This window comes from Cydia splendana, chromosome 12 (assembly GCF_910591565.1).
Source record: "Cydia splendana chromosome 12, ilCydSple1.2, whole genome shotgun sequence".
NCBI lineage: Eukaryota > Metazoa > Arthropoda > Insecta > Lepidoptera > Tortricidae > Cydia > Cydia splendana.
The window spans coordinates 16,965,726-16,990,012 of NC_085971.1; the positions used below are offsets into that span (position 1 = coordinate 16,965,726).

The 24,287-nt window shown below is 38.1% G+C and overlaps 1 protein-coding gene across 2 annotated transcripts in view; it reads left to right on the plus strand.

Moving 5' to 3' along the window:
• LOC134795666 (netrin-B-like) overlaps window positions 1-24,287 on the plus strand; it is a 241,329-nt gene that overhangs the window by 205,961 nt on the left and 11,081 nt on the right. For both annotated transcript variants that reach the window (XM_063767582.1, XM_063767583.1), the window contains exon 2: window positions 23,268-23,456. In XM_063767582.1, coding sequence (XP_063623652.1) covers window positions 23,268-23,456 — 189 coding nt within the window. The remainder of the gene's footprint in view (window positions 1-23,267; window positions 23,457-24,287) is intronic.

A 24,287-nucleotide genomic window follows, 5' to 3' on the forward strand; every position in this document is an offset into this window, starting at 1 on the left:
GCATTGTGTTTTAAAAAGGTCATATTAATCAGTTACTTTCTCTGCAGATAGGCTGTTTCGTAAATTACGGGAGCGACAAGGAATAAACAACGCGTAACGTGGGCAGGGAGGTGTCACTACGCAGTTTAGGTAACTTACATTTGGCCGGCGCACCGCCCGGGCCGGCACGCGTATGGCAGTGGACTGCCGCTCGACCGCACGATATTCGTGTCACACATGGTCTTCTATTCCCAGAGTGACACGGGCCTACGTCACAATAACATTGCCACTTTATTTCAACATAACATGTTACATGGGTACATTATACCTATGGTTAATAAGTTAAAATATTTCTTTATAATTTTATAATTTTCATTTATATGTATTTTATCTTAAATTTTACAATAACAAGTCATTTTTAATTATTCGTTAGCAATATCTTCCGATTCACAAAAGAAATTTCAGACGTTCGGGTAATTCTGTTTACATTACTGGCAACACAGGATAGCGCTGTCACATTTGACAATTCGGATCTAGATAACTTCATGCACTGACCGTCATCCTTGTCGAACGCGTGTTAATTGTTATTTCCTTCTCGCTCAGTGTCAGCAGTCGCAGTGTTTTCCAAACTTTTCACGTCGTAAGCTTGGTAATTAATGTGTAACTGTGAATAGTGTGAATTAGTTTTTCAAACGTTTGTCTTGTATAGATAAATAAAGTTTAATTTAATACATTAGATTTGTTTTATTTTACTATGTTTCTACATGAATAACTTAAAATTAATGCCGTTAAAATAATTTTCACCGTTGGTTAAAATTCTCCCACATTTTAAAGTTTGAGAACCTGTAAACAGCATGATGACGTAGGCCCGTGTCAGTTAGGTCATACGCGAATCTCGGAATAGAGTACCAGGCGGAGTATATTATTATACCATGGTGTCACGTGGCGCTCGCGCAAAGAAGATTCACGGTTCGTGCGCGGTTATAAGTTTCAATTTTGTTGCAGGCGGCGAGTATAGGTATAATTTTATACCTAAATCTGACTTTTGTGAAGGAGTGAATTTTCTGTACGGTAGTACTATTAGTTATTCTGTGACGTGGGGTTATAATGTCCAGGTTTATTTTACCTACGTCGTCTTTACAGTGTTAGCAGGCCGGCTGCACAGGCACGTTACTAGGAACAGATTCGACACGGGTTGAAGACTATTTAAGAACCAGTTGAAGCATTCAGCCGGCGTATTATGGATAGCTTTATCCATCTTTATCCACGTGATAAAATAACTGTCATTTTTTAACACCGTGGGATAGAAAGTGACGGACACCGTTTTATTACGCTGTCACGTAGACAAGAACGACCATCATATCCGTACTGGTCCTTTAATTTTACTTTCTAGCTGGCAAACACCTAAAGGGCCTTTATGTTTACATTGAATCTACTTTTTAAAGTAATAAAAACATGTTAAAGGTCTACGCTAAGTCAGCCCCGAGCTGGCACTTGCACTGAATATGGCAACTTGTTTGGGCAAATAAGCAGGCTGAACCTTAAACATACCTACCACTTACCACTTTTTTTTTAAATAGGGCTTCGTCTTTATTTACGCCACTCTCGCACCACTTTTACCTAATTCTGATCTGATAATTTCTCACATTTTACTATATGGTACCTATTATTAGCAATTAGCACGTATTTATGTATGGTAATTGTATCTAAAGAATAAACAAAAAAATATAAACAACATTTCAAGTTTTGTCGCGCGAACGCAATTTTGAAACGTTCGAAAATCGAATTGTATCGTCCCCGTGCAATCGTATTTCCAACGATTCCGTTCGGAAATCAAGTCACGGTGGGGTTCGTTAGGTTGGCACACTGCTGCCTAAGACAAATAAAAGGTACTTGTTTTGAATATTTTAGGCCTATTCTTTGTGCAGTTTGCGCGTATCAGTGACAGAAACAACTAGGTACTTATGGAGGGTAAGGAGAGTTCTTTTATGGGAGAGCATTTGCAAAAGTGTCCAGCTGTCAGCTATAAATAACAGTTCCAAATCTCTCCAGAGTAGCGCTTAGAGTAGCTAAGAACGTAGCCGTTATTGACGGAGTCAAGTGCGCTGTCCATGATATCATTTTTTTTATCAAATATTTTAGTTATTGTAGCGCCACCTATTTAAGGTTTTTTGATGGACACTTTTTGATACATGGAGATTGTTCTTCTTACTTCTACCCTCCATATAGGTACTGTAAGAAGTGTAAGGACGAGTACGTTGTCAGCTCAAAGTGTACCCGTGTCTTTTCAAAATAATATTGAGCCTGAGTAATGTCAAAAATATGAATTCAGTGCTTATAGCATCTCCTTATCAGCCTTTAAACCTTTAAAGGCCTACATTTAAAATAAAACAGGATACAGGCCTCATCGCCTCTTTAAACTCTTTAAAGTCCAACAAATTCTGCATAGTAAAAAAATACAAAAAAATTATGTGGTCATTTTTGCCGTATATTGTACCCTATAAAGAGTTAATGGAATCCTTGCGATAAATTGTCTTGCTTCGTTAAATACGGCTGAAGAATATCGAGACCATATCGAGACTAGATAAAACCTTGATAAAACAGTTAATAATAGGGAATATTACGCGAAACTGTGCGTAGGAGGCGCCACTACCACCGCTGCTGCAGCTGATTTGATAGCCCGCGCAGTGCAAGTGTCATTTATACGTCATAATTTCATAGAAGTTTGACGTTTAAAATAACACATGCACTGCGTGGGCTATCAAATCCGCTGCAGACTTTTCATGGACTGACTCTACGCAAAGTATGAACGGTGGTTAAAATTTCATCCTGTTGGTATTGGTACATGATTATGTACCAACCTAAATCGAATAAAAAACATTTGAAGATATTTCTAAACAGTAGAGCATACGAGGGATATGATGAAAATATTCGCTGTAAAAATGGGTAAGTCACGATAGTTCAGCAAGTAGCTAGGCGGGCTGGAATAGAATATAATTGAATAAAATAGAAACTCATTTAATCAAGTAGGATTTTACAATCTCTTTGGCATCGTCAAAGTACATTATGAATAAATTAAAAAATAAATAACAGCTTACAAAATACAAAATTCAACAATTATAATTTACTGGTAACCCGGAGTCGCGAATTCGTCTTGCCCGTCATCCTTTACTGCTGTCTTTAAACTTAAACGAGTATTAAGTTCTTGCAAACTATTATTATATGTAGATGGAAAAGGTAAATAGGTAATATTTACCTAGTTGATGCATACACTTAACTTTAACAACTATTTATTATTCTAAATTCATAACAACTCGATAATAAGTTAGGCAAAAAGCTATAATTATCAAAATCTCTCATTATCTTACTTAACCAATTGAACACTTATTCATAATCATATTATACAGATGTGGGTTACTCATAAACTAAATCTATTTACTACATAAGCACATACATCGAACAAAAACGAACTCTATATGTATGCAAATTAAGAACTTTACACTTCGCACAGATAAATGACTACAATTTAAGTTAGTAACATAAGTATAGTTTTAATTAAGCGAAATTAGACCTTTTACCAACGCTTTAAAGCGCCTGAAACCGCACATAATTTGGTATTAGGTATTTTGTTGTTTATAAAAAAGGTAATATGTTGTTAGAGAAATCGTGGCGGTTAAGACCTTCTTTGCAAAGGCGGAGCGCGTAATAACAGTTTATTACATTACATTACATTACTTTGATCGTATTGGGTGTTGGGTGTGAACTGACCAGTATTTTAACGTGGACAGTCGATATCATAAGTGCATCATTTTATTTTGAGGTCTGAACAAAATCCTTTGAATATGATAATATGAATAAGTTAGCTAGCTAACTTAACATGAATATTATCCGTCGGTCTTAGTAAATAGAGTCCTGTGGCCAAGTTTGTCATATCAAGTATGTACGTCATTAGACTATTTAGACTTATATCGACCGGGATATGAACCGTGATTACCTTTTGTATTGTTTTGTACTGCGTTGTAATATCGGGAGCTCGAAAAAAATACAAAAGGTTAATCACGGTTCATACACCGGTCGAACCTAAACGTTTCGTCACACAGGCGCGTTTTCCGTGCGTGAGCGTTTTATATGTAAAAGCGGCGCGCCTCGCCCGGAAAACGCGCCTGTGTGACGGAACCTTATCCTTATCATTCAAAACTGTTCAAGTACATACCTTAGCAACATCGCCGTGCAGTTCCCATACAAGTTGCAGTCGGGTTGTAGTCCGTCTGTACCGGCCCTTAGTTACACCCCTAATACAAACTCCGGTGGAGATGTTCATTTCTTGTTCATTTTGTTTCCGATGTTTCCATTTATTTTTTTTGTATAAATACTTTCCTCTGCGACATTACGCGCGGACATTAAGCGTTCAAATTACCATTTTTGTGGCGAGTTGCGCGTAAAGATTGAACGATTATTTAATCGACAGTTTAAGATGGTCATTTAAATTCCATAACCGTGTTGAAACTGACACTTACTTGGAAGGTTTATTCCCGATGGTACTTTACTTGTAATGGATATATGAATATTATTTATCAAGTCAAAAAGTGCACTGTTTAACAAAATATTAATAGGAAAGTCTTATGTACCTAAGATGAGCATATGCATACACTAATTAGTGTTTAGTTTTAAGTTTATAAAATACATATGTATGTTAGTCTGTAAGGTATTTGTAATATGGGCCTTGTTGCCTGAATTAAATTTCTATATATATATATATTATATATATATATATATATATTACATATATATATATATATATATATATATATTAATCCCTGAAGTTATTGTTAGTCAGTGGCTTTAACCAATTTTACCAACTTCAAAATTCAAAAGAGGAGGATTTATAAGGTGGTGGTACTGGTGCTCGACGCGTCATGCGCGTCACATGTCGCGTCCCAGTACATGTCATCTTGAAACTTAAGTCATTGTTAATAGAGGTGACAGCAGGGTGTCATCTATTGGGCATTAGCATGTCGAGCACTAGTACCACCATGTTACAAGCAATTATATACTGCATATCTTAGTACCGAGTATAACAGTACACCTTAACAAGATTCGGTCTTAATTATGTCAATGTTTTATCCAAAACATGGACGATAATATAATGGGTGGCCATTTATACGAAGCAGTATCAACAGTTGCCCGCTCCTGTCGGCAGCATGCATAAAACATGGTGGCCAAACTGCGGGATGCAAGCGGTCGAACGTTCAAATCATGTTGTCCTTGTCACACAATGTTATATAACAGGTATTATGGGACCACACAGACAATAAGTACGATTCTAAAGTGGTTATAACACTAAAATGTTTCCTCTTAAGGCGGGATTCCACCAGTGTGCTGCACTGTGCGGCACAAGCATAATCAGTACAAAAATGCTTGTGCCGCACAGTACCGCACACTGGTGGAATCCCGCCTTTATGATAGCTTTAGCTGTGCGTCTGTCTGTGATAGACGTTGGAGCAAAAACCAAGAGAAACATTCCTCTTACGCCCTGTACGTCAGTCCATAATCCGTATCAAGGAATGCCTTGACAGCGACTAGCCGTCGGTAAATACTGCATGAGCACTCGAAGTTTGTCGCAAACTTGTCGACAAAGCATATAGAAGTCGCTGGGGCAAAAGCAAAAGATATAGCCATAAGAGAAAGAGGATAAAACCAAGAGAATCACGCTCTCTTATACCCGGTAACTCAGTCCACAGTCCTTACCAAGGAATGCCTTTACAGCGACTAGCCGCGGATACGTATTGCATGAGCTCTCGGGGCTTGTCGCAAATTTGTCGCCATTTTGTCGACAAAGCGTATAGAAGTCGCTGGAGCAAAAGCACAAAATATAGCTATAGGATAAAACCAAGAGAATCACTTTCTCTTATACCCTGTGACTCAGTCCATAGTCCTTACCAAGGAATGCCTTTACAGCGACTATAGCCGCGGATACATATTGCATGAGCTCTTGAACTTGTCGCAAATGTGTCGCCATTTTGTCGACAAAGCGTACAGAAGTCGCTGGGGCAAAGGCAAAAGACATAGCCATAAGAGAAAGAGGATAAAACCAGAGAATCGCTTTCTCTTATACCCTGTAACTCAGTCCATAGTCCTTACTAAGGAATGCCTTTACAGCGACTAGCCGCGGATAAATATTGCATGAGCTATCGAGGCTTGTCGCAAATTTGTCGCGATTTTGTCGATAGGACGACTAGGAACGAGTAAATTTACTAGTAAGAGTACTTAGTTTCTTGAGACAAGCCGTTATTCTGCATGCCTCTGCAATTTATGTAGAACCGTATAAGTCACTTTAATTTAAATATTTTCTTGGTTTCATGGCTAAGTCGATGTTATAAAATTAAATGAAATATTTTTATAGCATAATAAAAACACTAATAACTTATAAATAAAAAATGTGTCCTAAGTCGTAGTCGCTCGGTAGGGTGCCCAGAAGGCTGGCCGCATTGCCCCGCTGGATGGCAATGCTGATCCGTTGGCCAAAATATTGGCCAGCCCTCTGGTCACCAGAAGCTTCTGAGGCGCTTAGACAGCTCCTCATAGAGGCGACGCGCGCTAGGTCCCCACAGTGTCAGTGTGATATTCGTTTCAAGGAAATATTGAAACGAATATCACACTGGATATTTCAAAATTAATTTGGTTGTGTCAGGAACAGTAAAAATATATCTAACTAATTAATTATGTGTGCCTAACCATTAATTTATAGTCAACAACGTTTCGTTTTGTTAAAAGCGTGTGAAACTTTATAGCACTGCACAAATTAATTAAATAGGCTGCAGGAATTCCATGCTATTCGTTATCGCCAAAACGCTAATAAACTAAATTAACAAACAAATAACATTTTAATTTTTAACAAGCAGAAACGTCTGCGAACGATGCTATTAAGCTTAGAATAAATATAAAAGTGGAAAAATTACTGTCTTGGATGAGACTTAAACTCACGGCCTCTGGACCGATACTTCAGCGCTCTGTAGTGTGTAGTGTTCAAGTCTCATCCAAGACAGTAATTTTTCCACTTTTAAATAAATAACATTGTAAAGTGCTTCATGAACACTTCAACAGGCCAGCAATAATCTAAACTAAATAAATAGAACAGTTGACTGTGAATAAATAAAAGCTAAATAAATAAAGCGTCAACGAGCGATCAAACAATGTCATGTTAATCACAATGTAACTAACTACGAGTTGATTATTTAGTGGTGGGCAACCCGAAAGATTGACCTATTTAGTTTGAATATATAATAATGGTTATCGCTACTTTTTTGATAAAATTAGCGACGAAATGAACGTCATAGTCGCGGCAGTAATACCACAGATTAATAAATAGTTACTACGTAACAGATACCTCATTCCCAAACAAAAGCAAAAATACCTACGCTATAATAGCCTACAGAACCTTAATAATAATACCTGCTGCTCAGGACAAGAAGAAATGTACCATAATTACGCGCACAAAGAGTCGAGACTGTGTTGCCCGCCGTTCGAGTCACGTGCCAACGCGTCATCGTAAGAATGCGCTAGGGTTGTAGCTACCCTACCTATGATGATTATTGTAATAAAACGAATGTTGCGAATCAAATAATATATGTTTTAGTTTTAATATAATGATTTATAATTTTATCACTTCTCGGAATTCTCTGTTATTAAAATTTAATAAGTAGTTGAAAATATCCTAAATCGCGTAAATAATTTTAATAAATATTCAGGAGCAAAGCAACGGACAATCAACGGTTTTTAAAAGTTGTAATACGGTGCTACCAGGCCGATTAATTATTACGTCGTCAAAGTTATTTAAAAGTACTTTTTCTAACCCTTCAATATAATTATTAAACTTTCAGGTGGGACCTTTAGCCCGCCATAAAAAGATGAATTTTTATTATAGGCTTTTTCCTTTGTTTTTTTGACTTTTTCACCCATCTACTGCACAATAATTACGTGCTTTCGGCATTTCGAAGCATAAGCGCGGGAAACGCGCGGTGCAATGCGGTGCGAGCGCTGAGGCGGGCATTCGGCGGCCCTCTGTCGGTTGTATCGTCGACGATACGCCGAGCGGTAGGCATATAGCGCGTGGCCTTGAGCGTGTGACGGAGGCCTGGTAATACGGCGGCGAACCACTCATTTAAGCAAAGAAATTGACAGATATGACAAAAACGACGCCGCAACTGTAGTACAGCTGCAGTTGACATCGGAACGTCACCTTAGGGTAACATTCCATTTCCAACGACAGCTGCACTACTGTAAATTTTACTATGGAAATTGACAATGACAGCGACGCGTTCAGTACCGGTAGTGCAGCTGCGGTTAGAAATGGAATGTTACCCTTAGTCTACAGGTTGTCACATACACGTCGCGCGTCGTTATCGATACTTTGACCAAAATAGACATTGGCCTTTTCTTACAGGCCAATTTAAACATGCACTGAGATCAAACCGATATTAGAATGAATTGGTAATCATGTCAGTTAGCTGTCATTCGCGTGTTCATTTCGTTCAGACTTGTCCGCACCGCACAAGCAATTTAAGTGCGAGCGAGACACCCGCGCGAATGACAGTCTAATATCGATTTGATGTGAGTGCACGTTCTAATTGGCCTGTACGTCTCAATAAAAACTTCAATCAGTAAATCTCATCATCCCCCGTAATCAAAGAATCAACTTCCTAAAACTCGCGAACTATTACAATCTAATCCACATCACTACCGTTGCATCCAATTGGCATGCTACCAGCATATATGGGGCACAGATTTAGTGTTGGTTAAGACTCAAGTCCTTTGAGTCTTTCACTTTTAGACTCGACTCAGTTTTTCAGACGACATTATATCGAAACTTGAGTTTTATCGAGACCCGACTGCCGTATTCGAACTTCAAGATATTCACAAGAGGCGACACGTACTAGATCCATTCTAGATACGTTATAGTTTAGATATCAACTAGTTCTCTTTTGCAGCGCAAATCGGGCAACCAATGTCACTTTTTCGTTAGATAGCGTAAGATATCTATTAGATGTGAATTGGATCTCTAAGTCATATCCTGAGGAAATCGTTCAAGAGTATCTCCAGAATCGCGCAAATGTCATATTTGACAGGTTAGACCTTAAACATATCGTTATCGTATCTTGGTGATGTCTAAAAGATATCTAATAGATGTCTATTTCAAAATCCGAATCGGGCCCCGAGTCTTTTGTAAAGACTTTTGTGTCCTTTAAATAGTAGGTACTCTCAAATTATGTTCAAAGGTTTTCTAAAACGCATTGTCAGTACCTACATGAAATTCATGGGTTGGGTACATATCTATCATTCAGTACCTAACATATTTTCCTTAGTGTTCATTTAACGACGTATTTGACAAAATGTCAAGTTGACAAAATGTCATACCTAACTTAATTGCGGCATATACTGTACTGACTCAATAAAGGACTCGACTCGGGACTAAACAAGACTGAAGTCTCGACTCAAATCTAGACTCTTAAGACTCGAGTTCCTAACTTCCTACCAACACTAGCACAGATTAGTCTAGCACACATATACTCGTACAAAGCTTCGGTTAATTCAACAATATATGAACGGCCTCGCGAAGCTTACTAGTTACTTAGAAAATGGCGTAAGTAACTCTAATCGCTTACAAAGATAAGACCTTTTGTAGATGTAGAGTGAAATTGCAGTTACATGCAGATTTTGCGTTTTACGAGCTCTAGTTTGGGGTAATGAAGTTATGTTTCAATTTGCTGGTGATCATTTGTATGGTTTATGAGTTATTCCGGCATAATAGCGTAAAGGATGACTCACTTCAGAACGTACAGTCACCTGCAATAATATGTTACTCTTCGAAGACCGCAAAAATATGTTACTCTTCGAATAGCTCTACAAATAAGATCGTGTCAGATATTTTTGCGGCCTTCATTGTGTAACATATTATTGCAGTAACGACATTTCGTTCTCTATGACGGGTGATCGGTGATCACGTGATGCTTTCTATATGTATTGAAAACTCGGCGCCCTAGCTAAGGTGAATCGCTATCGCTACGACAACGAAACGCTTTGTCTCTCTATCCTTCAATATTAGTGCGACAGTGACAGTTGCGTTTCGATCGCTGCGGAGCGTAAGCGATTGGCATGTTGGCTACGCGGCCAGGTGTGGTAAACCTAAAAGTTATTAAAAACTACTTAACATACCTATACCTACCTATTTTAGGGCCTGACACACACATACACACTTTCTACGTTTTATAAATTGTATATATAGATATATACAGATGTAAATCATAATGAAAAAATCAACAATGATCAACTCTGGCTAACGTGGGATTTATACAATGTAATGTGGTATACGTTCCATAATAAAAAAAAGGAAAAATTCAATATGTTTGTTAAAAACGTATTGATATATTAACACTTTCTACGTTTTGTTTTATTATTTATTTCCACATAACACATTTCAATTTGAAACATTCCTATACCCCTTAACGAATTCACGCTAACGGCATCAAATTCAATTTATCAAAAAAAAGGCGAGGGCAAATATTTTGAACGCGGAGTTCATTCGTCAATCAACGTCGCTATGAAAAATGGCAGATCAATTTGCGTCATATCTGTCCAGTTTGTGTTTCATGGTATAATTGAAATGGGTGTGAATAAGTATGGATAAGTACTTGATTTTCAATTCGTAATATTATTATTGGCTTTTTGATTGGTATTTTTTAAAGTTCTAATAATGGTCCACAAGTTAGTATGTATGTGGTAATTAGTGTCATTACCATTTTTTGCCTGAGTTTTTTCTTCCTTTTGTGAAAAGGTTTCGATTTCCTCTTCCTTGCATCGGTTTTCTCATCAGATTTTGGGCTACAGTTGGGTGGTTTTACGATTTTTGTTTTTTGTTTTTGTTTCTTTATTTACATTAGGTATATCAAAAAGCAATGACAATGGTGTTTCCAAACAAATTGACGTATATGTAAATTGGTACACATTTACAGCGTTATTATGTTCACACAAATACAGCTAAACGGATTTGGTCAAAATTTATTACACAGATAATTAAAAGCCCGGCGTTTCATTTTGTTTATACCCAATTAAGTTTCATGTTAGTATACTAATTATGTAATTACTTGCAAACTGGTTCAAAAAACTATTTACAATATCTACAAATTAAAAGGCAAAATGAAATAATAATTTAATATCAAGTTCGATTGGGCTCATGATATGATATCAATAATGAACACTACTTTGAAATTTCGACTGGGTTGTACAGCCGCCATCAGATATATCGGAGCGGCCGAGCTGCTCAAAAATATCTGAACACGCACTCTAACGCCTTGACAATAGAGGCGTGTTCAGATATTTGTGAACACCTTGGCCGCTTCGATATAATCTCATGGCGACTGTACCAAATATACCACATCATGTAACTGAAATAGCTACTAAAACTAGCTAATAAGTAATAATATTATATAGTTACCTAATATAGTAAATTTTCCACGCATCACACGCCGTCTCGAGCAGGCGTCGCCAACTAACTACATTAGCCGGAAGCCAAATTGCCACACTCGAGATAACGACTTTATTAATTAAATTAATCCATGTATCGTGAAAGGTTGAGCGCGCCTGACTTATTGGAGGGGTGCTATACTTTATGACGAAATGACTTATTTTCATTTGATAAATATGGAGGTTATGTCCTTTTTGCTAGGTACGAAGGTATGTTGATGTTAATTGAGTGTATATGATGGTAATAATTACTTCATAAGGAATACACGTATCACCGTTTCAGCAGTCAGCATGTGTGCTGAATAAAATTAATTTATTTTGGTCCTGAAGAAAGCAATAAATGAATGAGGTATAAAACAATTATATCGCGACGTTTCGAGCCTTACGGCCCGATTCGAACTTTAGGATATTACGCCTAGATACGATATGAATTAGATATGTCAGTGTCAAATGTGACGTTTCTTCAAACAAAAACGTCACTTTTGACACTGACATACCTAATCCATATTGTATCTTGCCATAATATTTGACGTATCTTAAAGTTCGAATCGGGCAGCTATAGGTACCAGTACTCGTGGTCACGGGTTGAGAAAACATAACATACTGAATTTGGTATTTTCGTTAGGTACAGTCACCTGCAATAATATGTTACTCTTCGAAGGCCGCAAAAATATGTGACACGTTCTTATGGCTCTACAAATAAGATCGTGTCAGATATTTTTGCGGCCTTCGAAGAGTAACATATTATTACAGGTGACTGTACCTACGAGTGACATGACATAATTCAAATATAATTCTGATACAGTGTACCGTCGAATTGACCTGAAACACTACCACCAGTTTTGACATTGACAGATACGCTCGCGTCTACGTAAATTACTTTCTATACATCTCGCTTGCACTAATATGCGAGTATGAGCGAGATGCATAGAAAGTAAGTTACTTAGACGCGAGCGTATCCGTCAATGTCAAAACTGGTGGTAGTGCTTCTGGTACTAATTTCATCAAGTGTCTTCCGAGTTCGGTGTAAAGCCCCTCGGCATGACCTGATTGCAAAAAGCTGTGCTTTTTATGAATTATTTCACAATAGGTACTATTTTTTTAGGGTTCCGTACCCAAAGGGTAAAAACGGGACCCCATTACTTAGACTCCACTGTCTGTCTGTCTGTCATCAGGCTGTATCTCATGAACCGTGATAGCTATTAGACAGTTGAAATTTTCACAGATGATGTATTTCTGTTGCCGCTATAACAACAAATACTATAAAGTACGGAACCCTCGGTGGGCGAGTCCGACTCACACTTGTCCGATTTTTAAGATACAGGAAACAAACGAGCAGACGAAGACGAAAGCGCTGGTAGCCTAGCGGTAAGAGCGTGCGACTTTCAATCCTGAGGTTGCAGGTTCAAACCCTCGTACCAATGAGTTTTTCGGAACTTTTGTACGAAATATTATTTGAATATTTAGATGCCAGTTGCTTTTCGGCGAAGGAAAACATCGTGAGGAAACGGGACTAATCCCAATAAGGCCTAGTTCCCCTCTGGGTTGGAAGGTCAGATGGCAGTCATTTCGTACAAACTAGTGCCTACGTCAATTCTTGGGATCCGTTGTCAAGCGGACCCCAGGCTCCCATGAGCCGTGGCAAAATGTCGGGATAACGCGAGGAAGAAGAAGTCATGGTAAGCAATTACCGCTGCCCATGGACACATATTTCACACACACATATTTCTGAACCAATTGGGATATAGTTATTTGTTTTACAAGGGGGCATAGTTGTTGTTTAAAGCTCGTGCTAATATTGATACGATACCCGAGCAAGCGAAAAATTCCAAAATTGAATTCGAAATATGGAATCTTGAGCGTTGCGAGGGTTTCAAAGCACGAGGGTTAAACAAAATTTGCCCTCGAGTGAAAAACAAAATTTTTCACCACACCAACCCAAAGAATATCCTGTAAGATATCAAACAAAATCAAACCAAATCAAATCCAAATTAATGTTATTCAATATTTGTCATTCAAAATAGTCAATTCTACCAGCAAACAGCATAAGAAAACAACTCAAAATTTGCATTTGATTACTTTGCCTCACATGTGCATAAAATGCAACTTTGCTATCAGTTTTCGAACAATCAAGAGAGCCTTTACCAGTTGGTGTGGTGAAATAGTACATTGTGCAACATGGGGCGTAAGTTGAATATTGCAAACGAGAGTAAGTTAAATCGCGACGGCTTGCCGGAGCGATTTAACTTACTCTCGTTTGCAATATCATTATGCCCCGAGTTACACACAATGTTTTTCATCACACTTGCGATACAAAAATTAAGTATAAAGACAAAAAACTGTTAATTATGGCACTAGAAACTTCATAACTCCCTAGGGAGAACGCTTTTTCTATAACTCCCGCTAAACCTGCGTGCAATTCCACATTTACTGAGCGTGTGTGATGAAAAATATTTTTAGTTATACCGGTAACGTTCCCTGGCCTTAAGCGACTAGGGTCTGTGCGTGCGTGGCGGCTTCCTTCAGTGCTTTGCCGGACGCACGTGCCTTTATAAAGGCGGCATTCAACTCGAAAGTGTGGCAAAGAACTTGAAGCGGACAATAAGACTGACAGGCGTATTCGGATTTTAATATTTAGATCTGGATCAGTTATGGATCTGATCTGTCAGTTTCGAAAGTGACATTTCTTCAACAAACAACGTCACTTTCATCAATCAATGACGGGTTAGTTTTATTACTAGGTAGTATTAATGAAGTAAGTACTAAGTTATAACTAGTATTAAGTTAGTTTTATTACTACTGTAGTTAGGTAATAGTTAGGTATATACTCGTACAAGGTGGGTCATGTAATATGAGCATATATTTTCTCAGTATGGTGACCTTAGCCATTGGACAAACCCTGAAATCCCACGTAGGGTTTTACTTCTCAGAAATGCTCTAACGGTAATATTTTTTTTATTAGAACAAAAGATAAAAAAATAAATTATCATACAAAAGTTATTTCCAATAATCGACAACAAAAAGAAACATACTGTATTAATCATTGGCAGTGCTTTTGACAATTTGTTTGAAAATGTGAGGCAATGATGACATATTTGTCAAAAGTCAGAATCTTATTAACGTCATCAATGTAACCGCGAAAATCGAAGTTCGCAAATTGCGGGCATTTTTCTCTGTCACTCTAATAAAAGAGAAAGATCCCCGCAATTTGCTAAGTTCGGTTTTCGCGGTAGCCCCTCTCTGCGCCTCTGCCCTACGAACCAAGCGTTATATCAATAGGGGTAACTATTTGTTTTTATGGGAAACTCTTCATAAATAAAGGTAGGACATTTCTATAACACAAACAGATGTCTAATCAAAAAACCTAAAAAGAACGAACAGTTTTAACTAGAACTCACCTTAGGCAGATTTTTAGTGTACAACAACGAATTCTTTCCTTTATGCCTGCTATCTTTCATTCGTAAGCTTATTAACTTCTAAAGAGTTATTTTCTCACCTCAAACGCGGCCAACAGGTAATTTATCATAAACCAGAGTTCATCATACAACGCCGTCTGCGTTTATATTAGCCTAGAACAAATATTTAGTCTATTAGAAAAGAAACAGAACAAAAGATCATATATTTTCGTCAAGCGCCATGTGTTTTATTATAATTGTAAAACGTCGTAAGAGCGCTTGTTTTGATATACAGTCGCCATCAGATATATCGGAGCGGCCAAGGTGCTCACAAATATCTGAACACGCCTCTATTGTCAAGGCGTTAGAGCGCGTGTTCAGATATTGTGAACACCTTGGCCGCTCCGATATATCTGATGGCGACTGTACAAGGTGAGCTGAGCAATGCAAGTTTAAATTATTTAAGAATATTTGGAAATATATTGTGTATGTGGAAAAGAATATAAGTAAGTATAGGTATGTTTTCTGTATTTACATATGATCTTTGATGTATAAAGATAGAAATATAGGTATATTTACCTTTTTTTTATTGGGTGATAGATTGTAACAATTAAAAATAATCAGAGATAAAATCGGATAGCATTCAGATGTATAAAATCCAAAGCTAAAATTCTAAAGTAGATACGTACGATACTCGTAAAATGAAATGCAGCTTAATTTTAGTTTAATCCCTTTGTTCGTGATTTTTGTTTCTTCTCAGAACCAATTTCCACATAAAAGTTTAACCTTTCTCCAAAGGGTCTACTCTATTTGGCTTTAAAAAAAGTTATGACTAACAGTCCAATATAAATACATTTCCAAGAATCCTCATACATTACCGAACCGATTTTCATTAGATACATAGTACAGATCGTGTGTTGACAGTTTAAGTGTGCGTACGCGGTTGACGGTATTAGTTTTTGTCAACTCTACACGTCCTGTATTCTGATTGGCAGAGCGAGTCAAAGTATTGGGCCAACCAGGATAAGGGCTTCCAGAGACTGCATTTAGAGCCTTTTTATGTTGGCCTATACATTCAGATTATCCGTAATCCGTAACAACTGGAAGAAATCCCTTAAAGGGATAAGTTCGCCTTTTTACTGCCTATCCTGTGCCATAAATTTGTGTTTTGTACAATAAAGAGTTTATACATACATACATACATACATACATACATACATACAACTATGCATGATGTCTATCATTACATGCCTATGCTTATTACCTTATGGTCTCTCTTATTGCATGAAATGATACATACCTACGTCTGTCACTCCGACAGTCGTCGGGCCTAAAATCCTGGAGTTTAGCGACAAAACTCCCATGAGTTCGATTCCTTCAACACACCAGATCAGATTGAGACCGCTCAACCGATCTCGCTGGAGCGAGTATTCGAGTGTAGCAAAAGAGAGCCCAAGTCAGCTTAAAAAAATATACGTCTCAAACTGATACCGCGCGTTAGTAAGATATAAGCGTTTGGAATGCTATCCCAGTATTGTTTTATTAGTCATTGTGTTTATTTGGGTATAGTTTATTGAATCGTTGAGTTATCGAACGCTTTAGACACACGCTGCATAAACAAGAGCGACTTCCGACTTCAAATATTTCTTGAAGCCCAAAAATACGGTTCTGAATACAATATCGAGGGCGTAGTAAAATAAAATAATGTAGTTACTGATTGATTGAATTTAATGATTGAGGCGTCAATGGATTTATTACAATTATATATTTATATATTACAATCGTCTGAGTAGGTACAAGCTATATAAACAACAGGGGGCCGATTTTTGAATTTCGACCGCTCGATTTCGTGTATTTCAATCAATAATAATATTTAAATTAGACTAATAGAATTGAAAACGAGTGGTTCCACTAGATTCCAAATTTCTATCGCTAGTATTTAAAAAAATTGTATATCGCTGTTTTCCACCGATTTTCGAGTGATGAAATCGAGCAATCGAATTTCAAAAATCGCCCCCCTGTTCCAAACTTTAGCCGTTTACGTCAACCGGTCTTTGAGAAGATTCAGATTCAGACCATTTAATACGGTATAAACTAAACGTATATGTCAAAAACATAAAAATAAAACCACACACACACCTAAAACGAATTAAACCTACTTGCGTTTGGGTTTGTTAGAATTGTCTCGGTGAGTATTAGTTGCCTGTTGAAAGAAAAGTTCAGTCAGTGATAAAATCATGTCCCAAAAATGATATTTTTGACACAAAACTCTTTTTATAAAAAATTTAAGCTCTGTCTGAAAAATATTTAAGCTCGGCTCCCATTTATTTATTTTTATTACAAATGTTTCTTTAGCCAACTGTATTTATATGCTGTTGTAATTGAATTTCCCGTTCGTCAGTAATATCCGTTCGCTTTCCTCGCCCCCGGCGGGTTAAAAGCTACAGCCATTACTCGTTTACAAATGCGTGCATCGTTAGCCTCACAGCTGCGTATTTGTTACTACAAAGCTTAGGCTGCCCGTCCTGTCTGCTGCGTGCGAAGCTGTACTATCAATAGATATTCTGCTACTCGCTATTTCGTGTGTCCGTTGTGTACAGCTGCGCATTTGTTACTACAAAGCTTAGGCTGCCCGTCCTGTCTGCTGCGTGCGAAGCTGTACTATCAATGGATAGTTCTGCTACTCGCTATTTCGTGTGTTCCGTTGTGTACAGCTGCACATTTGTTACTAAAAGCTTAGGCTGGCTGTCTTGTCTGCTGCGTGCGAAGCTGTACTATCAATGGATATTCTGCTACTCGCTATTTCGTGTGTCCCGATGTGTGTGGTTAGCCTCACAGCAGCGTATTTGTTACTACAAGTCTTAGGCTGCCCGTCCTGTCTGCTGCGTGCGAAGCTGTACTATCAATGGATATTTCTGCTACTCGCTATTTCATGTGTTCCGTTGTGTACAGTTGCGCATTTGTTACTACGAAGCTTAGGCTGCCCGTCCTGTCTGCTGTGTGCGAAGCTGTACTATCAATGGATAGTTCTGCTACTCGCTATTTCGTGTGTTCCGTTGTGTACAGCTGCGCATTTGTTACTACAAAGCTTAGGCTGGCTGTCTTGTCTGCTGCGTGCGAAGCTGTACTATCAATGGATAGTTCTGCTACTCGCTATTTCGTGTGTTCCGTTGTGTACAGCTGCGCATTTGTTACTACAAAGCTTAGGCTGGCTGTCTTGTCTGCTGCGTGCGAAGCTGTACTATCAATGGATAGTTCTGCTACTCGCTATTTCGTGTGTTCCGTTGTGTACAGCTGCGCATTTGTTACTACAAAGCTTAGGCTGGCTGTCTTGTCTGCTGCGTGCGAAGCTGTACTATCAATGGATATTCTGCTACTCGCTATTTCGTGTGTCCCGATGTGTGTGGTTAGCCTCACAGCAGCGTATTTGTTACTACAAGTCTTAGGCTGCCCGTCCTGTCTGCTGCGTGCGAAGCTGTACTATCAATGGATATTTCTGCTACTCGCTATTTCATGTGTTCCGTTGTGTACAGTTGTGCATTTGTTACTACAAAGATTAGGCTGCCCGTCCTGTCTGCTGCGTGCGAAGCTGTACCATCAATGGATACTTTTGCTACTCGCTATTTCATGTGTTCCGTTGTGTACAGTTGCGCATTTGTTACTACAAAGCATAGGCTGCCGGTCCTGTCTGCTGCGTGCGAAGCTGTACTATCAATGGATATTCTGCTACTTCGCTATTTCGTGTGTTCCGATGTGTGTGGTTAGCCTCACAGCAGCGTATTTGTTACTACAAGTCTTAGGCTGCCCGTCCTGTCTGCTGCGTGCGAAGCTGTACTATCAATGGATATCAGTACTGTACCCCTAGTCTAAATTTCATTCGATAGCGTGACGTGACGTACGCGTTTGCGTTTAGTGTCATTTTGTATGGGATTTTGAGTTTCCATAACGTCCCATTTGGCGCGCTGTTCAAAATCCCATACAAGAATAATCCCGTTGTTCTTTTTTATCTTGCCAGTACTTTATTTTACATAGAAAAAGAAACATGAAACACAGTTAAGGATGACTCACTTTAGAACGGGCCGGGTCCGGGCCGAGGCATCCGAGACTTCATTTTCTATAGAAAGCAGCACGCGATCACCGGTCATCTGCCGTTTTAACCCAATCTGGTACAATTTAAAATGTTGTGCTTAGTGCATACAATTTGTAATTTTGTATTTATTAATTTATTTAAAATATAGTATCTAAAACGGTGCTGTAATTTGCTGGATATCGGACCTTACGAGCAATAGGCACCGGTAAGGCACATCCAGCTAATGTGCAACCCGGATAACCCACTCCGTAGATATTAATTATTGCAATCACGCTAATCCCTCCCTGGGGATAAATACTTGCCAAGTATGTAGGTACATAATCAATTTGTAGTTCTGTATTATACTGTACGAAGGGTGGAAAATCTCATATGTTGTAGAATAGCGTTAGGTTTATCAATTCGTCGGGATGTTAGTTTTTTATGTAAGTATGTTGTTTTTTTTTCGCTTTTAATTTTAAATATCTATATAGGTACACTCTTTTTATCGAGAAATCCTCGGCAGTGGGATCATTCCACAGCCATTAAAAATTATTTCTAATTAAGTATAATTTGGTTCTTACAATATTCATATGTATATATCATTCGTAATACGTAGAACTACTATGATACATAACATAGTACAGTCAACGTCAATAGTAACGGATCAGACAGTGAACTTCACTTCTTCTAAGTCGGTCCCTCACTGCTGACGATCGTGACTCCGCTTGCTAATTTTTCCTATAGAAGCTCTCCACTTCTCCCTGTCGGTTGCTTTGTGGAGAGCGTTGCTTAGTGTGATGTCCATCTGGGCGGATATTTGGACACACCATCTCGGTGGACTTAGTCCTCTAGGCCGTCTGCCGTCCACCTTTCCCATCACCACAAGTCTCTCCAAGTTGTCAGGGTCTCTGCGAGCTATTTGACCGAAGTATCTCAGTACTCGTTGAAGACAGATGGTGGAAAGTCTAAGTTCCTTTTCCAAACAGTGAGCTTAACAAAAAGATATAAATGTGTACAGATACAAATTGTGTGTATGTGTACAAATTAGACTGTTGTAGATACTTTAGAACGCAAACTGTAGATATATAGATAACTCTATCCGGATAACGATTCCACGATGGCAGATACTTTGGGACCGTGTTTCATGATACTGACTGTAATAATATAATCGTATTTGGCAAGCATGTCACAGAAATATCCGCCCAGACCGACATCAACCGACGACAGAGACTTGATGGATACACTAGCTTTTTTTGACGTCTTTGGAAATGGAAGCCAGCGCAGAACTCGTTAATCTTACTCGTAATCATACAAACATTCCCTTAACCCTTTGATCGCTAAAGTTAACTGAGCGCGCGGCTACAGGCCAATATCAACCAGGCATGTTGCGAACATCCGCATCCGCATCCGCAACCGCGGAACTTCCGCATTACAGGCCTATTCGGATTTCAAGATAAGCACAAGATCTTGAGACGATTTAGAGATCAACTAGATCTACATTAGATATCGACTAGATGTGACTTGGATATCTAAGTCATAACTTGTCGAAATCGTTCAAGAGGACCTCCAGAATCGCGGAAACGTCAAATTTGACATATCTATCTTACAAATATCTTTAAATTATCCGTATCGTAACTTGTTGAAGTCTAGTAGAAATCTAATTCATTTTCCGAATCGAGCCGTTATTTTCAACATCCGCATCCGCATAAAAGCGATGCGGAGCTTATGCGGATGCGGATGTCGAACAAGTCGGTACCGGAACGTCTTAGCGGCGGCGTAAGTGCTACGTAATTTCGTCATTACCTAGGTATAACGAAATCGTCTAGATACAGAAAAGTCGGCCAAGTTACTGTTTATTAAATATAACGCACCTATACTTTTGCTCAAATACTAAACGTTTCGTTTTTTTTAATAAAAAAATACTAAAAATGTAATATTTGACGTTTTCTAAGTACCTAATCTTGACATCCGCATCCGTGGATGTGAGCCTTTAAATATCCGCATCCGCATCCGCGGATGTCAAAAAATCTGCATCCGCAACATCCCTGATATCAACCTCCGTGCATTCCGACAAGGCTCACGATGACGCGCCGCGCACGATAGGTGTGGCGTTCAAAGGGTTAAGACAGCGGTCGGCAACCAGCGGCCCGCGAACCTCTCACTTGCGGCCCGCGAGCCTCCCTGGCTATTTTGTATGTAATATTGACAAATAACAATGTCTGATAAAGTCATAAATATTAACAAAGTGCGGCCCGCGTCCACTTCGTTAACTGCTATGTGGCCCTTGGCTGCTAAAAGATTGGCGACCGTTGGGTTAAGAGATCCCCATCGGGGCCATCGGGGGTGAATCTCGTTATAAAAAATATACGTTGTAATTATAATTAACTACGCAAATCCTTTAAGCCGATCGAGTTTACAGTCAAACATTCTCCCATCTCACTGGAGTTGTGCCGTTTTCGAGAACGTTCTGCGTTTCCTATGGGATATATTTTTGAACGAGAACATTTCCCATACAAAACAAACAACTTTCTCGAGAAAGGCACAACTCTACATATAGTGTAGTAAATAAAGGTAGTGGACCCCGCAGTAATTCCTCAGCCAGAAAAAAATTTACAGTATGATAAAGTATCAATAAATAAAAAGTATTGTATAAATTTCCAAAGAATAATATCTTTTTACGGAAAAATGCTCCGTTCAAACTTTCTTCACCGGACATATTCATGTAACGTATTGCAACAATATATGAAATATCAAAAAAATATCCCAGCAGAAATACCAATATTAATAAAATATCATTTTTTGGCGTGTCTTGGACCGGAAAATTGCTCCGTCTAATTTTTACTGGAGTGCCATTTTATTGCAGTTTTATACCTACAAAATGAAAATCTAAAAAAATTACCATGTATATCTATTTTTAGAAATTGCCATTTTACTCGCTGTGGAAAATTTCTCGATCCATTTTATTTATTGAATTAAGTTCACAGTTGTCTTTCTATTCAACTATAAAAACATCCAAAAAATAACGAGCGTATTAAAAACTAAACATATCGGGAGCAGTGTGTAGGGAGCGGGGTGTACAAGGGATGATACTTCTTTTGGATATTTTGGATTTAAGTGTATACGTGACTACTTAGTACATATTTAAAAAGAAATCAGGCTGAGAAATTTTCCACTCTCAGTTTTTAATAGTTCTAAAATACATAAATTTGGGTATGCATTTTTTTTTTGATTTACTTACCCACTACGCCAAATTATATTCTAAGATCATATAAGAAGAAAAAAATGACAGGGCAATTTTCCGATGAAAATGAGCGACAAAAAAAGGAATAATTTAAAAAAATATTTTCATGTTTAACAAAAGTTTTAGATTTTTTCTAGTATTTCATACTGATACAAATAACTTATCTGGTAAAATAATTTTGGACGGAGGAATTACTCAGTTCAATATATGTATAAACAGATTTGTATTTTTACGTATAAATACCTAACGTACGAGTGTTTTTTTTTTGGATATTTATATGTTATTTTCAGCTCATACTATACAATAACCAAGCAAAATTTCATCGACTGAGAAATTAATGCATGGGTCTCCATACAACAACTTGCTTCATTTACTACACTAATATGACAAATCATCACGTTTATACATTGAATAATTTTACGGTTTAGACTCACTTGTTTTAAGTCACTCGCGCGACATGCAAAATCAATGTTAGTATGTCTCACAACAGTTTAAATTCGACGTGTATACATATTATTAAGTAGATATCCAAATACCGTGAGCCTAACCTCCATAAGCTTTTAGCAGTCTGTACTTACCTACAGATGCAAATGGCCGAAGATCGAGAGACCTGGAGAGCAGTGGTAGGAAGAATAACCCATAGGAGTCACGACCCTCAGACATGAGGTCACGACCACGAAGAAGAAGACTTACCTACACTTGTTAATTAGAAACTGAACGTACAGTGGATTAATTACGGAGGACACCTTCCGTAAAACGTACAATCTACTACCTTGCGAACAAATTATTCGTACAATGATAAAACTGACGTCATTTTCTAAGATATGCTACTTCCGATAAATCCTGTTCTTTAAGGATAATTCACACTACGAACGGTCCGAGGCGTCCGACACTTCAATTTCTATAGATTACGTGATAGACACATTCTATAGAATCGATAGACACATTACGTGATCACCGATCATACCCGTCATAGAAAACGAAGTATCGGTAACCTCGGTCCGGACACGGTCATCCTTTATTTTTAAAGAAATCACCGTCTAACCAGCCTGTTTCTTTCCAGAATGCAACTGCAACGGCCACGCCCGCCGCTGCCGGTTCAACATGGAGCTGTACAAACTGTCGGGCCGCGCCAGCGGGGGTGTCTGCCTCAAATGCAGGCACTTCACTGCCGGGAGACATTGCCATTACTGCCGGGAGGGGTACTACAGAGACCCTACTAAACCCATCACGCACAAGAAGGCTTGCAAACGTAAGTACCATATGCACTTAAACTAAATCATGATTTGATATTTTTTCTAGCATTCAACAGACATCAGTCAGTATGACTGATTCCACAGAAAAGTGGAGTCAATAAAGAGTTTATTCTCTATAAAGTTCTGCATCGCGCTATCGGCTTTTAGAGTCTGTCTAGCCAAAAATTGTTGACGGATATTTCCTTGTTGTATCACCAATTGTCTATGATTTAAAAAAAAGCTATAAGTCAGTTGTCAATTTATGTCATTCATTCAAATTGTTTTCGGTTTATAAGGGGTTTATTTTAAATAATATAAATAATGTCTATACTGAGTGAGGTCCGCAAACTATTATTTAAGCTCGTAAATAATTACGACAATGTGCGAAGTCGACGTGTAGCGTTGTATAACGAAAAACTTTACAAGTCCTAAACAAATGTACTTAAACAAATTAGGAGGTTGGTGCTCTATAAATATTTTGATACTTAGCATTTAGCATATTTGGCATAGTACTTATGTAATTTCTTTGGGATGGATTAATATTACCGTAGTATCGAACTAGGTCTTATTTTCACTACATTTAATTTTTCGCCTTGTTACAATGGTATATGGTGAGAAAGTGTAAACATATGTGTTTATCGTTGACTGTACTTTACAAAGTGGTAGAAATTATGTGAGCTGACTTTGAGTGCACGTCAACGTATATTTAACTTATTTCCTTAGGTACCTCACGTGTGCACGAAATCAAAAATATTTTCTAGTATCAAAACTATAAATCCTACTACACAAAGTGTGACCAGCCCAAGATTTTTTGAATTTCCCGCCAAAAATTTGTGTAATATTTCAGT